General features: G+C 41.6%; 1 protein-coding gene across 1 annotated transcript in view; it reads left to right on the top strand.

The window, feature by feature from the left end:
* The first annotated feature begins 7,508 nt into the window (after positions 1–7,508).
* Positions 7,509–15,220, top strand: part of OSTF1 (osteoclast stimulating factor 1) — a 42,550-nt gene continuing 34,838 nt past the window's right edge. The window contains exon 1 of the mRNA XM_063457192.1: positions 7,509–7,735. Coding sequence (XP_063313262.1) covers positions 7,702–7,735 — 34 coding nt within the window. The 5' untranslated portion in view covers positions 7,509–7,701. The remainder of the gene's footprint in view (positions 7,736–15,220) is intronic.

Raw genomic sequence — 15,220 nt, 5'->3', positions numbered from 1 at the left:
TCTATAGGTTGCAGCACGTATCTACTCCCACCCGCCGTACCCTAATTCTGCTAAGAATCATCATTTCTGATTCTAACAATCTCAGGTACGACACTTACAATTCCTATATCTTAAACCCCTGTTAGCAGATAGTACTGGCTATCAGGGATTTAGGTCTTAAGCCATATGCTAGTGGTCCCGCGAGGCCAACACCCATCCTCATACACGGAGGTATATGCCCATTGGTCCAAAACACAGTTATTCGCCTTGCATGGTTGCATAGAGAGGTCACTCCCCTACTATCTTTTGCTTTAATTATCACCGAGAGGCCAACACGTTTGGTGGCCTCAAATCCCCTCAGACCAATGCATTGTTAGAGCCTCTCACGCTGCTTGGCGACTAACAGGGCCTTACCAGTCACTCTGTGGTAGTATAATTCTTTGCCGCTTGGCATTAGCTAGCTAGCCAGCCAGTACCAGGCTACGTTGTCTCACTTATGGTAATAAAAAAAAAAAAAAATTATATATATATATATATATATATTTCAGAATGTCTCAAGTTCCAGAACTACCAGAAGAACTGTCCCTTCCTAGCACCCCTGCATATTCCTGTACCCCAAACATTTCTGTACCCCTGCCCACGGAGCTTTTCAAAGATCGTGGACTATTCCAAGTAACACAGTAGAGCTCCGTAGAAGATGTATTCCTTTCCCAGCTACTGCTAGGAAAGCGGAGTTATTCAGACTTCTCAATACCAACACCGACAACTTGGATGCAGGGAAAGGGCCTATTCGGAAGGGTTGTCTGAAGGGTTTCACACGGATATCATACACTTGCCATCTGGTATGCTGGAATGCAATAATCTACAAACAGCGATGACAGATCCAGAGTTAGTGAGTGATCTTATCAAAATTGAATTGCAACAGGATTTTGTGTTAGGGCCATTTATTTCCCCAACTTTTACTTAATGGAGAACTAATCTGTTTTTCTGACCACCAAGCAACTTGCCACATTGTTAATAAAGGCCGGTCTTCAGCTTTGGTAATTATGAGTTTTTTAAGGAAACTCACATGGGTAGCGGCCACTTGCCAATTTTTCCATCACCTATATTCACGTTCCGAGTGTCACAAATATCAGCTGATCACTTGTCTCGGTTTCGCTTTCAGGCCTTCCTCCAGACTATGCCCACCTCTTCCCAGCTGGCTACCCCGCCCCTTCATTCCAAGATATGCTCCTGGATTAGACGTCTTATTGACTCATGCACATAATATTTCCCACCTTGCACTTCTGTTTAACTCTAGGAAAAGGTATGGTAGGGCCTATCACATGTTCACCAAGTTCATAGCGGAATTTCAAGTTCAGGACATGTTTGCTTTGGAGACTATATTCGGGTTCCTTTCTTTTTGCCACCTTAACTTAAAATTATCTTTTAACACAATCAAACTTTATCTAACGGGCATCCAACACCACATGCTATTACAACATCCTATTAGAACAGGATTCCTTTCATCATACCAGATAAAATCTTTGCTGAAGGGAATCCAAAAAACAGATGCACATCTACCCCCTCAAAGACTACCCATCCACAATAAAATATTCCAAGCATTATCCGATTTGTTAGATACAGCTCCGTTCAAACATATGATCAATATGGTACTTAAAACAGCCATCTATCTAGAATTTTATAGATTCGTACGTCCAAGGGAATTCACCACCAGTAATGTAATTGCCACATACTACATTAAAATAACCGATATCCACAAATCCGTAGACCTTCTTTCACTTCACCACTCTAAAACTAGCCAGATGGGACGCACGGTTGACATACTTTTTTTCCCTACTTATAATAAATGGTGGTCCGTTAAGATTTTGGATTCATATTTCAACACTTTCCACAAACAACCACACCAACCACTATTAGAACTAAAAGGTTCCATTCTCACTACTGCTAAATTTATGCTCTATGTCCGTATGCTACTGACTAGACCTGTCCTAATTGCCAATCATTACTCAGGACACGCTTTACGCATAGGGGCAGCATCATCTGCTTTCTCCAACCACATTCCAGCTCATATAATCAAAGCTATTGGACAATGGAAATTATCTGTTTACACTCTATACATACTAAGCCCAGTTAAAGATTTACGGCAAGCATTTCATGATTTGTCCAAATAATTGATGTTTGTAGTATGAATAAAATTTTGTATGGTACACTTCTTTTTGCCCTCTTTATTACAGGCCTACTGCATTGCCAGTTCTGGCACACCACAACCGACTGGTGTTATTAACTATGTTTTATTGGAAAGAATTATATGTTATCTTACCATCACCGCAATATCGCCCTGACCACAAATATATATATATTTTTTTCCCATATGGGTCCCAGTACTGGTGTAATGCCTGTCAATGTGTCTGTGTATATGTATTTTTGATGTGTGTGTATATACGAATGTATTTGGGCACATTTATGTAAATACATATGAATATTAATGATAAGGCTCAGATAAAGGTCAGTATGTGTGTATAATTTCAATAACAAAAGGGGGTTGGGGTGATGCAGAACATTTCTATTTTACATTTTGTAGGGGGGTGGGGGGGTTACCAAAATACATTTCCACCCTGGGTGTTATGTAACAAAGGAACACCGCTGAGTGAAAAACAAACAGAATCAAGTCCTTACAACATGCAGTAGCTGCACAGAGATGAATTAGAAGAGCATGAGTATCTATTTACAGATACCAGGTGCTTTGTGCCATCATCTGGAGTGCCCAGTTTGTAGACTGATCAATCCAGTGTTCTAGCTGCTGTTGATTCATTAATTCAGTAGTCACTCCTGACTGCTGTCAAGTTATGAGGGCCGTATACATTTTCTTCACTCACATGAAATTTAATACTGGAATAATGTATAGTATTGTATATGCTTATGTCTGATAAAGGCTGCCCTCTCAATTCATCCTGGGGTTAAAATTATTTAATTGGCTCCGGAGGGCAGATATCGTCAACATATCCATCTAAATATATTTGATTAAAACAATAATGCAATTTTCAGGATCCCCCTAGATACTTGTACATTAAACTGCCCTGGGTATCGAACCAGATACGGTCTATCAACCTGCCCGCCTTTTGCAAGTGGTGATACGAATGGGTCCTGACGACACTCCCCCCATGGCTCCTCCCCCCACCTTTCCTTTCCCACCCTTCTTCGCTAATCCTTTTTATCTTTTCTATCCACTTATATTTTCATCTTTCTTGTTCATTATGTACAATTGTGCAGCGAATGATCACTCATGGAACACAAGGAGTGGGAATGAGCAAATTATGATATTACACTACCCTCTGACCTTCCTAAAGGGGAAGAGACCATTGAGTGAAAAATGCTCTATTTCTTTAACCTAACGTTTATATGGTTGTGCATGATTCCTTTTTAATAGGGAAGCTGGTATTTTAAAAACAAAAAATTATTTTAAGAAAGTTGATGCAAATAGTTATGTACTATATAATAGTGGGCACTACACTCCGTGGTTAAATAATATTCCAAAAGGCCAACTACAAAGAATAAAAAGAAACTGCACAGAACAGAGTATTTTTGAAGAACAAGCTAAAATAGTGGTAGACAAATTTTCGCAAAAATATTATCCCACTGATATATTAAATAGGGCATACGATGAAATAAAAAGTTTAGACCAAAATGAATTAGTTTTTAAGCAAAGTAATTTTAACAGAGGACAAGAAAAATTTGAGAAAGTACCTTTGGTTTTAGATTTTAATCAGGATTTTAAAAAGGTTAAATCTATTATTAATAAACATTGGCACCTTTTAAAAAAAAAAGACAGAGAACTATTGACAATTGTTCCAGATAAGCCTTTTATCACTTTTAGAGGTGCACCTAGTTTAAAGCAGATCCTGACATTTAACCACCCAAGAAAAGAAGTGCCAGAAACATTCTTAAGTGTAAATAAAAAAGGTTTTTATTCATGTGGAAAATGTGTAGGATGCAAATGCAGCAAAAACAATACTGTAAGAGGGATTAGCAAATTTAAAACAAAATATACAACAGAAGAATATACCATTAAAGATTTTATTACTTGTTTTTCTAAAAATATTATATACCTTCTAATATGCCCATGTGGTCTACAGTATGTAGGGAGGACCATCCGCCCCTTACATAAAAGAATTTATGAACACGTTAATAATATTCGGAAGGGCGTAGATCACCATAGCGTATCTGCTCATTTTAAAAGGTATCATAACAAAGACCCTAGTGGCCTCACATTTTTAGGGATTCAAATGGTTAAAAAATTATGGCGCGGAGGAAATTTTATTCAATACCTAGGCAAAGAAGAAATGAAATGGGTTCACACATTAGATACCCTAGAACCCAAAGGTCTTAATATTGAATTTGATTTGTACAATTTTATGTAATTAATTTTATACTTAAATATATACACTGATATTAATTATCCTCGCTTTTTTCTTCCTCTTTCTGCTAGTAGGTGTACTTATGTATTTTTATTGTTGAATGTTTCTCTTGGACCAAATAGGTTTTTTAGAATATATATACAGATATCTTTTTTTAAAATAATATATATACATGCCTATATCTCTTTTTAAAAATAATACATGTACCTTCTGATTACTGTTATGAACTACCTCTTTAACCCCTTAAGGACCAAACTTCTGGAATAAAAGGGAATCATGACATGTCACACATGTCATGTGTCCTTAAGGGGTTAAAGTACAGTTTTATATTATCCTTTGCTGTTGTTTTTTTTTTTTTTTTGGTTTTGATTTTTGTGCCAATTTTTCCAATTCTATATGGACTGTGGGATTCCCCCTTTTTAGACATTTAGCGGACTTACCCCTTTTTCATTATAAAAAAGACTATGGGAATGCACCCAATGAACTAATAGATTCCACGCCCCCAACATGGGCTTTAAAAGGCAGGACCAGCTACATCAGGACGTGATCTGAGGAAGCCGATTGGGCGAAACGCGTCATCACGTCATCACGCCATCACGTGATCGGACGAAACACCGAGTTCCAGGAAGTGCAGCGAAGTGCTGAAGTTTCGTATGGGAGTGGTAGATATCCCTCATACAAACACTGATACATGATTGTTTTACTTCCATATGGGAACGGTGACTTTGGATTTTATTTATAAAATAAAGTGTTTTTTTACTACTGATCGAGCTGGTACCCTGCTATTTTATACTACCATCCAAGTCCTGATGTGTGGACTTATAAGCTGGACAAGTTAGAGCAGACTTTTACTGCTCTATCTTTGTGAGTAATATTCCTATTTTGGGTTTATTTTATATACCTGTTTATCAAACAATATTATACTTTGTTTTTTCCTCTCTGTATTTTTTATATGTTTTAACTTGATTGGAGCATCTAAGGAGACATTTTTTTATTGTAAGTTATTATTTTATTACTTACCACCATTCACCTGCAATTTTGCACATAACCTTATTCGAGTGTGACTAATTTGCACACTCCTTTTTGCACTAATTATATGCATATATTCGCACCTTAAATATTTAAAGGTATAGCGCACCTTTTTTACTTATATTGTTTGTATGGTGTTTTGTGAGCTTGTACACATTTAGGTGCTGCTTTACCTTTTTCACCTTAATATTTACACCTAAATTTATACACTTAGCGCCTTTTTTGCTTGTTTATCTTTTTTTTTCATGATTCCTTTTTAACTACAACAGAAACCAAGACGGGTTACTGGACGTTGTGAATTTCCAAGATTAGCTCTAAGACACAATGTACTGCCTGCACCCACGGGCCACATATGTTATTCTATTCACGGATGTGTCTATACTACCCGTATGTATATAACTATTGTTAACATGCATAAGTTAATTTGTATGGTATACTTATGTTATGGATATGCTGTATGTTTTTATTCTGTCTTGACATAAATAAAGAATTAAAAAAAAACAACAATAATGCAATGAAGATAACATTCTCATTATAGTGCAAAGAGATCTAGAGTAGGCATTATATCTATGTTATAAGAGAAGAATTGCTTTGATATCAGATAGTAGTCACAACTGGGAATGATAAAGTCTTTTGGGAAGATGGTAAAATACAGCAACTGAATTGAGAAAAGATGAATGTAAGGTAGTGGAGACATTAGGGCAGAAGGTGAATATACAAACATGAAGGGAGCAAAATGATACATGTCCACATCCTACAGTTTATTTCTAAGTCAAGAAACAATCAGGGTTTTGAAGTTCATCCCTGCCACAGGGTTCGTACCCTAATTTACAGGAATGGCAAACCCCACAAACAGGAGTACTAGATAGACGCAAAACCGGGCCTTAGAGTGGCCGGACTTAACATAAATATAGATAACATAACACATAAATTCACGGCATCATCTCAGTTACCACTGGTAAAAAAACTGTAAGGGAAACAATGATTATTTTTTATAATATTAGGTATTTCTATAGTATTAACATAGCCCACGGTGCTGTATAATAGGAGGAATACAGAAAAATAATGAACATGCACTGATTAAAAAAAAAGGAACAGAAAACCCTGCCTGTGTGTTTACAATCTAGTAAATAAAGTACTTATGAAACTTAGGGAAAAAAAGGGTTATACACAAATGAACATAAAATTTGTAATAGTTTTCAACCTTTAGACTGGATGTTTATTTAAACAGGTACCTCATCAAATCTTGTGTTCCTTATTTCCAACTTGTTTTTATTGATTCAGATTTTGAAAAAGTAAGTGCCATTATGTCAACACTATAGCATTGCAGTTTTCAGCGCTATGGAGTCTGATGGCACTATATAAATTTATTTATGGGTGAAAATGTTAAATTACTGTAGAACAAACACAGCAAAAGTGTCAAAACGGCCTCAATCACAAAAGCAACGCCTCACCCACTAAGGATTTACTAGACTATTAACAGTTATTCACTAAAATGTAGTTTTCAGGCACATTAAATCTAGATTGCAAAACTGGTTCCAAGCAATGCTTATAGCTAAGGTGGAGAACCAGCAATTTTGCAATTTGGATTGAATTTGCTAAAAACTAGAGATAAGTGAATAATCCCACCTGCAGTTCCTGTATTGTTATATCAGAACAGGTAAAAACAAAAAGCTAACGATACATCTCTTTTTTTTAACCCCTTAAGGACCAAACTTCTGGAATAAAAGGGAATTATGACATGTCACACATGTCATGTGTCCTTAAGTGGTTAAATGCAACTCCTATGAACTCCAGCCAGCATTTTAGTGGCAGCAGCTACCTTATGTCATGATGTACAAAAATTACAGACTACAACTGACAAGTCAAACTTAATTGAGTTTGCTGCCTACTTATTACCCATTCCACATTATTCCTACAGTAAACAACGCTAAGAAAGCCCAAATGCCATAACTGATAGGTAACAAGATGTTCATGTCTGACTGTCTGCCCTGAAGAAACATGTCCACTGGGTGACTTGAGCTAAGCAATGCTAGCTCCAGCCCTGCCTGTGCTTGCGTGGAGTGGGGTGGTGACACCAGAACTCCTCCTTTACTTCATTCACTTCCTCATTTACAGGGCAGGAACCTGATCAGACTAGCTCCCCTAACTTCTTACTCATCAAGAGGGCTGTTCGTTGTCATTTAATATACGGGGGAGCACTGGATGCACTGTTTGTAGAACTGCCCACACTCTGTGACCCGGATCGCAAGCTTGGAGAGAAAGCAGGGGAACCATGTCTAAGCCACCACCCAAACCAGTGAAGCCAGGTAAAGGAGAGGCCTGTCCTCCCCCACCCCCTGTCAATGCAGTGCATCTATTGAAATGTGCAGGTAGATCACGCTAGCCGCCCTGCTAGGGGCTATGTTGACCAATACTTGCAAAAATAATGTTAAGACGTTCTGCATATACTGAATTTCTGGTTCTTTAACAGAGATCAGTAAACACAAACTGCACTACATACACATGGTGCAAGAGGAAGCGTCACTCACTGCACCGCAAGTATGGGGGTAAATCAGAAAGGGTTTTTTTTTTCTCTTTCTCATTGGAGAGACGTAGTCCTCTGAATTATTAACGTTTCTAGGCTAGGAAATAGTTCTGGAATTTATATAAAAATAAGTTGTTTCCCCCCCCCCCTAAATGTGCGGTTGCTGAATGCAGCTTGATAGGTGTTTAGGGTCTTACATGGGATACACAGTGCAGGCTTGGATGCTATGCTGATCACGGCGATGGCAGATAGAACATAATGATGGGAGTTGTAACACGAGACATGTTTTACCTACTCATGACTTTTTACACACGACTGACAATGTATTCACAGGATCCAAGATTAGAATGTTTTACAGTAACCCTTTTAACCCTGCTGAAAAGGTATGCACGTACCAAGACTCAAAGCACAGAACCCCTGTTACGGTTTCACCATATATGTAGGACATCATACAATTTTCTTTATTACAAGTCATTCATTTAATAGTAGTGCATGTTGGGGCGTTACGTTTCAGATGGAGTTGGTGAGCAAGTGGTTAATGTCTTTTTCATCTGCCCATCCCAAACTGGATTACACACACACACCTACACAGTGTTACATCTGTACTGTTTTATTAGATGCATAGCCTCAACATTGCTTTACAAATAGTTAATTTCATGTGTTATTCTGATTTATTAGAATTTGCTTGTGTTAATTAACATCTATTTATAAACATCAATTACATTTAGGTTAAATATTAAATTTCCAACAAAATGGTATTTCTTTTCCTTTTTTTTTTTTTTTTTTATACATACAGCATTAATAGCTCCAAAGATTTTTCACTATAAAATAATTTCATATGAAAATGACCAAGCACCCTCCCCTCCCCTCCCCAAACAGGAAGGAACAGTTCAAAGGACCACTATAGGCACCTGACCACTTCAGCTTAATGAAGTGGTCTGGGTGCCAGGTCCATCTAGGGTTAACCCTGCCTGCTGTAAACATAGCAGTTTCAGAGAAACTGCAATGTTTACATATGGGTTAATCCAGCCTCTAGTGGCTGTCACATTGACAGCCGCTAGAGGCGCTTCTCACTGTGATAAGAGGCCAGCGTCCATAGGAAAGCATTGAGAAAGCTTTCCTATGGACTGGCTGCGCAAGCAGCTCTTGCCGTGCATGCGGCGAAAGAGGGAGGAGAGTCCCCATCGCCGAGGGAGCCCGGCACTGGAGAAAGGCAAACCTTTAACCCCTTCCTCCCCCTAGAGCCTGGCGGGAGGGGGGCCATGAGTGGGGGGGGGGGGGGGGGACCTAATAACACTATAGTGCCAGGAAAACAATCCGTTTTCCTGGCACTGGAGGTACGCTCTCCCTCCCACCCTACAATCCCCGGTTACTGAAGGGTTGAAAACCCCTTCAGTAACTTACCTGAGGCAGCGACGATGTCTCTCGTCGCTGTCTCCTCCTCCGCGCCACTCCTCCTACTGTCTCCGTCGGCCGGTGGGCGAGACTGATCCCGTCCACAGGCCGAGGAGACCTAATGCGCATTAATACTCCCCATAGGAAAGCATTGAAAAAGATTTTCAATGCTTTCCTATGAGGAAATGAGCGACGCTGGAGGTCCTCACACAGCGTGAGGACGTCCAGCGACGCTCTAGCACAGATCTGTACTATGTGTCAGGAAGTGACCTCTAGTGGCTGTCTAGTAGACAGCCACTAGAGGTGGAGTTAACCCTGCAAGGTAATTATTGCAGTTTATAAAAAAAAACTGCAATAATTACACTTGCAGGGTTAAGAGTAGTGTCACTTCAAATCTCTGTAAGACCAATAAAATAAGGTATTACAAGAAACTGCAATATTTCTTTATTTTGCATTTATATTACTTGACTAATATGACAAATTAATGCCATTTTAGAAGGTAGTGCTAAAGCTATTAAAGGTAAACTATACTTCCCTTTATAGTTTTCCCTTTAAAGGGAAACTATACTTCTCCCTCCCCCCCTTTAACAACTTTTTGTGTCGCTTACCTGGGTCGGCACTGGTTTGGGTCCACCTTCTCTCCTCTGCCGACGTCCGTCAGCAGGGAAGACCTAATGAGCATGCGCGACAATGGCCTCGCTCACATTAGGATTTCCCCATAGGAAGGCATTATTCAATGCTTGGGGATTCCAGTGATGCTGGAAGTCCTCATGCATAGTGTGAGGACATCCAGTGTCAGTTAAGTGACCAAAAGTAGCCTAACGATCCCAAGTCCCTCTAGTGGCTGTCTACAGCCATTAGAGGTGGAGTTACCCCATAAAGGTAATTATTGCAGTTTCTAATAAAACTGCAATAATTACCTTTGCAGGGTTATGGGTGATGGGACATTGCACCCAGACCACTTCAATAAGCTGAAGTGGTCTGTGTGCCTATAGTGTCTCTTTAACCAATTTCCTCCTCCAGCATAATTTCTGCTGCATATCACTTTTCATGTTCTGCCTGGTATAGTCTAAAATTGATATTTGATGGATATGAGGAAACGCCACCAGGGATCTGGTTCTGGCACCCCAGAAAGGAGTCAAACTACATGTCCAGTAAAGGAGGTCCATCTGCTCCTTCCAGGCAGGTAGCAATCACTGCTTGTCCAACTTCTCCCAGGCAGGTATTGACTCCAATGCCTGTCCTCCTCCTTCCAGACAGGCTTCGAACTTGCGGTTCTCATGCCTAGCTCTTTCTTAAAGGAATGCTTTAATGTTTAGGAATACAGCACTGCAAGGGTTAAAAAACCCTTTGTTTACTCATTTGATTCCAGCGAATGGAGCTGGTTCGGTGCTTCGGCTCCTCTGCCACCCTCCGTTTGCACTGCTAATGCATTAGCCCCCTCCCGCTCCCCTAGTGTGAAGCATTGCTTTAATGCTTTGTCTGGTTGACCGCCACTAGAGGCAGTCTGAGACCTGCATTGCAGGAATAAAAGGGACAGGGATGCTGAAGTGGTCTGGGTGCATATAATGTCCCTTTAACATATTCCTGGGAGCAGGGACCAGTGCAGCCAGCAAACAGGTAAGAGACGTTTTCTGCTGAAATCTGTGTTAGCTGGGAAACCCCACTGCTGACGAAAGCACTGACATCAGCAGAGGGAATCCCTTTGAGTTGGGATTAGGGGCAGGATTATGAACATGTATACATGTGGGGTATCATTAAACTCGAAGACCGTAGCAGAATGCAAATGTGTTTTTTTTTTTTTTTTTAACAGTATTAAGACGCGAATGGTCTGAATTTCAGTTTAAAAAAAACACGTGTGGAAAAATAAATGTATATTTTGATTTAGGTTTGTGACATAATGCTTAAATGAAAAGTGTCAAAATGCTTTTTGTTGAAACGCCTGGGGGATATACTTTTTACAAGTACATACTTTTGTTAAGCGGTTTTGGATTCTGTGACTACTACAGTGGCGGATCCAGAACCTGATCTCGGGAGGGGCACTTGTAGATTATTTAAAGAAATAATCCAGGCACAATAACAACTACAGCTCAGTGTAGTAGTTATGGCGCCAGTAGTGCCAGGATCCCATCCCAGAGTAAGTAGTCAAACCGTTTAAGAACAGTTTGATAACTTACCTGGGGTCTGCTGGGATATTGGGCATAGGAGCAGTGGTATGTGTTAGGGGTGAAGTGTGTGTGAAAGGTGCAGTGTGTGTGTGTGTGAGCGGTGAAGTGTGTGTGCAAGTGCGTGAGGGCGGCAGTGTATGTCAGGGTTGCAGTGTGTATGTCAGGGTTGCAGTGTGTGTGTTAGGGGGCAGTGTATGTGTGGGGCAGTGGGTGTGTGAGAGAGAGCGGCAGTGTGTGTGTGTGTGAGGGTGGCAGTGTGTGTGAGAGTTGCAGTGTGTGTGTGTTTGGGGCGGTGTGTGTATGGGGGCAGTGTTTGTGGGGCAGTGTGTGTAGTGTGTGTATGGGGGCAGTGTTTGTGGGACAGTGTGTGTATGAGGGCAGTGTTTGTGGGGCAGTGTGTGTAGTGTGTGTATGGGGGCAGTGTTTGGGGGGCGGTGTGTGCAGTGTGTGTATGGGGGCAGTGTATGGGGGCAGTGTATGGGGGCAGTGTATGGGGGCAGTGTATGGGGGCAGTGTATGGGGGCAGTGTATGGGGGCAGTGTATGGGGGCAGTGTATGGGGGCAGTGTATGGGGGCAGTGTTTGTGGGGCAGTGTTTGTGGGGCAGTGTTTGTGGGGCAGTGTTTGTGGGGCAGTGTTTGTGGGGCAGTGTTTGTGGGGCAGTGTTTGTGGGGCAGTGTTTGTGGGGCAGTGTTTGTGGGGCAGTGTTTGTGGGGCAGTGTTTGTGGGGCAGTGTTTGTGGGGCAGTGTTTGTGGGGCTGTGTGTGTAGTGTGTGTTTGTGGGGCAGTGTGTGTTTGTGGGGCAGTGTGTGTATGGGGGCAGTGTGTGTAGTGTGTGCATGGGGGCAGTGTTTGTAGTGTGTGTATGGGGGGCAGTGTGTGTAGTGTGTGTATAGGGGGCAGTGTGTGTAGTGTGTATAGGGGGCAGTGTGTGTAGTGTGTATAGGGGGCAGTGTGTGTAGTGTGCATGGGGGAGTGTGTGTATGGGGGGCAGTGTTTGTAGTGTGTGTATGGGGGCAGTGTTTGTAGTGTGTGTATGGGGGCAGTGTTTGTAGTGTGTGTATAGGGGGCAGTGTGTGTAGTGTGTGTATGGGGGGCAGTGTTTGTAGTGTGTGTATGGGGGGCAGTGTTTGTAGTGTGTGTATAGGGGGCAGTGTGTGTAGTGTGTGTAGTGTGTGTATGGGGGGCAGTGTTTGTAGTGTGTGTATAGGGGGCAGTGTTTGTAGTGTGTGTATGGGGGGCCAGTGTTTGTAGTGTGTGTATGGGGGGCAGTGTGTGTAGTGTGTGTATGGGGGGCAGTGTGTGTAGTGTGTGTATGGGGGGCAGTGTTTGTAGTGTGTGTATGGGGGGCAGTGTTTGTAGTGTGTGTATGGGGGGCAGTGTTTGTAGTGTGTGTATGGGGGGCAGTGTTTGTAGTGTGTGTATGGGGGCAGTGTGTGTAGTGTGTGTATGGGGGGCAGTGTTTGTAGTGTGTGTATGGGGGGCAGTGTTTGTAGTGTGTGTATGGGGGGCAGTGTTTGTAGTGTGTGTATGGGGGGCAGTGTTTGTAGTGTGTGTATGGGGGGCAGTGTTTGTAGTGTGTATAGGGGGCAGTGTTTGTAGTGTGTGTATGGGGGGCAGTGTGTGTAGTGTGTGTATGGGGGGCAGTGTGTGTAGTGTGTGTATGGGGGGCAGTGTGTGTAGTGTGTGTATGGGGGGCAGTGTGTGTAGTGTGTGTATGGGGGGCAGTGTGTGTAGTGTGTGTATGGGGGGCAGTGTGTGTAGTGTGTGTATGGGGGGCAGTGTGTGTAGTGTGTGTATAGGGGGCAGTGTGTGTAGTGTGTGTATGGGGGGCAGTGTTTCTGTGGTAGTGTGTGTATGGGGCAGTGTGTAAGGAGGCTTTTTTTTTTTTTTAATTTAATTAAATTAAACTTAATATATTTATGTCCCCCCTCCCTCCTTACCTTTATTGATGAGGAGGGGGGACATATTTCGTTCCCTGGTGGTCCAGTGGGATTCCCTGGTGGTCCGGTGGTGGTGAGGTGAACTCTAGCCCAGCTCCAGGGCTAGAGTTCACTCTCGCGAGATTTGGAGCGTTGCCGTGGTTACCGCGGCAACGCTCCAAATCTCGCGAGAGGAGGACCCGGAGGAGCTGCAGGTAAGAGCTCCCGGGTCCTCTCTCACTCCCTCCCCTGCCGGCTGTCAGCACCGTGCCTGCGGACCGGGGAGGGAGATCAGAGATCTCCCTCCCCGGTCCGCAGGCACATTGCAGGGCTGGCACTTGGGCAATGCCAGCCCTGCATTAGCCGGCAGGGGGAATCTCGGGGGGGGCAATTGCCCCATTGCCCCCCCCCCTGGATCCGCCACTGGACTACTATAAAAATTGTAATCTTAGAATGTCAAATTTTGCAAAGTTTTAGTTTTAAACCCATAATTCACTCCTTGCAGTATTAGTTTTATAACTTCTAAAAATTAATTGAAATCCTAGATATAGTGGACATTTTAACAATCATGACTAGTGAATCTATTTAGAGCTGTTGATCCAAAAGAAGGCAAAAAAACCCAGTCTGAAACACTTCCAATTTTGCAACAAACTAGGAAAAAATTCCTTCTTGACCCCCAAATGGCAGTCAGATATCTCCATGGATCAAACATCTATTACCCCACTAATAAGAAATTATATCCCTGTATGTAAGCCTTTATATTGTTTTATTATAATTATGTTATATATTTAATTAGAGGTCCTTTTCGACTTGTAAAATTAACAGTGATTTTCTGGGCCTTTGAAGAACATGGCACCCTAATAAATAAAATTGCCCCCATGATGACATACCATTTTAACAAGCATTCCAAATTTAATATTTTGAGTTGTTTAGTGTAGCCACTTTATAGTGGCTGAGCTTAAAGGAGCACTATAAACAACTAGTTTTCCTGGCACTATAGGGTTATTAGGTATCCCCGTCCCTCAGGGCCCCCCTGAGCTAAGTATAACTCCCTTCTACTGCAGCCCGTGGCCACCACACACCAAGTGGATATGTCCCCATTGTGTTCTTAACATAATATGCATAGACACCAGAAGGTGACAGACACTTTAACATTACTAAGCTGGCTGCAAATAAGTAGTGAATTAAGATTTGCTGGGTGGAGTGTAACTCTAAAGGCAGGAAAGATGTTTCAAAACTTTTCCGGTTTCCAGTTATTGCTACAGTAGTGATATCACAATCTTAGTGCTCAAGGCGTCTCTTAATATAAATTTGATGGCGTAATGACATACTCTGTCGGCTGTCTTGTGACATAGCTTAAATGCTGAGCAAAAAAAAATAAATTGTGGTTTTCTTTGTGCTGTGCTTGAAAACACTGAAAAAACTGGACACAGTATTTTTTTTTTTTTTTTTCCATTAAACTTGATGAGTCAGAGATGCCTCATCTTCAATCACCATGTGTAAGGACAATGAGCATCTAATGAAATGGAAGCTTCAGGGTCACCCTGTTATTGCGACCTGATGTTTACAGATAATTTTCCCTTTACTATAAAAGCTGTACAATGCCCAAATTAATCCTTAAAGGGGCACTCTAGGGAATGATACATAACAATACAGCTCATTTAATTGATTATGGTAACCTAAGCTCAGTCCCCTGCTTTAGCTTGGCTAATGTGAAAGCAAATGTCTACACTAGCCTGTGAACTTTAGACACCAATGATAGACCAAGCTCCTGTTGAAAACA

This window comes from Pelobates fuscus, chromosome 5 (assembly GCF_036172605.1).
Source record: "Pelobates fuscus isolate aPelFus1 chromosome 5, aPelFus1.pri, whole genome shotgun sequence".
NCBI classification, from domain to species: Eukaryota; Metazoa; Chordata; class Amphibia; order Anura; family Pelobatidae; genus Pelobates; species Pelobates fuscus.
This window is presented reverse-complemented; position numbering and strand designations above follow the sequence as displayed.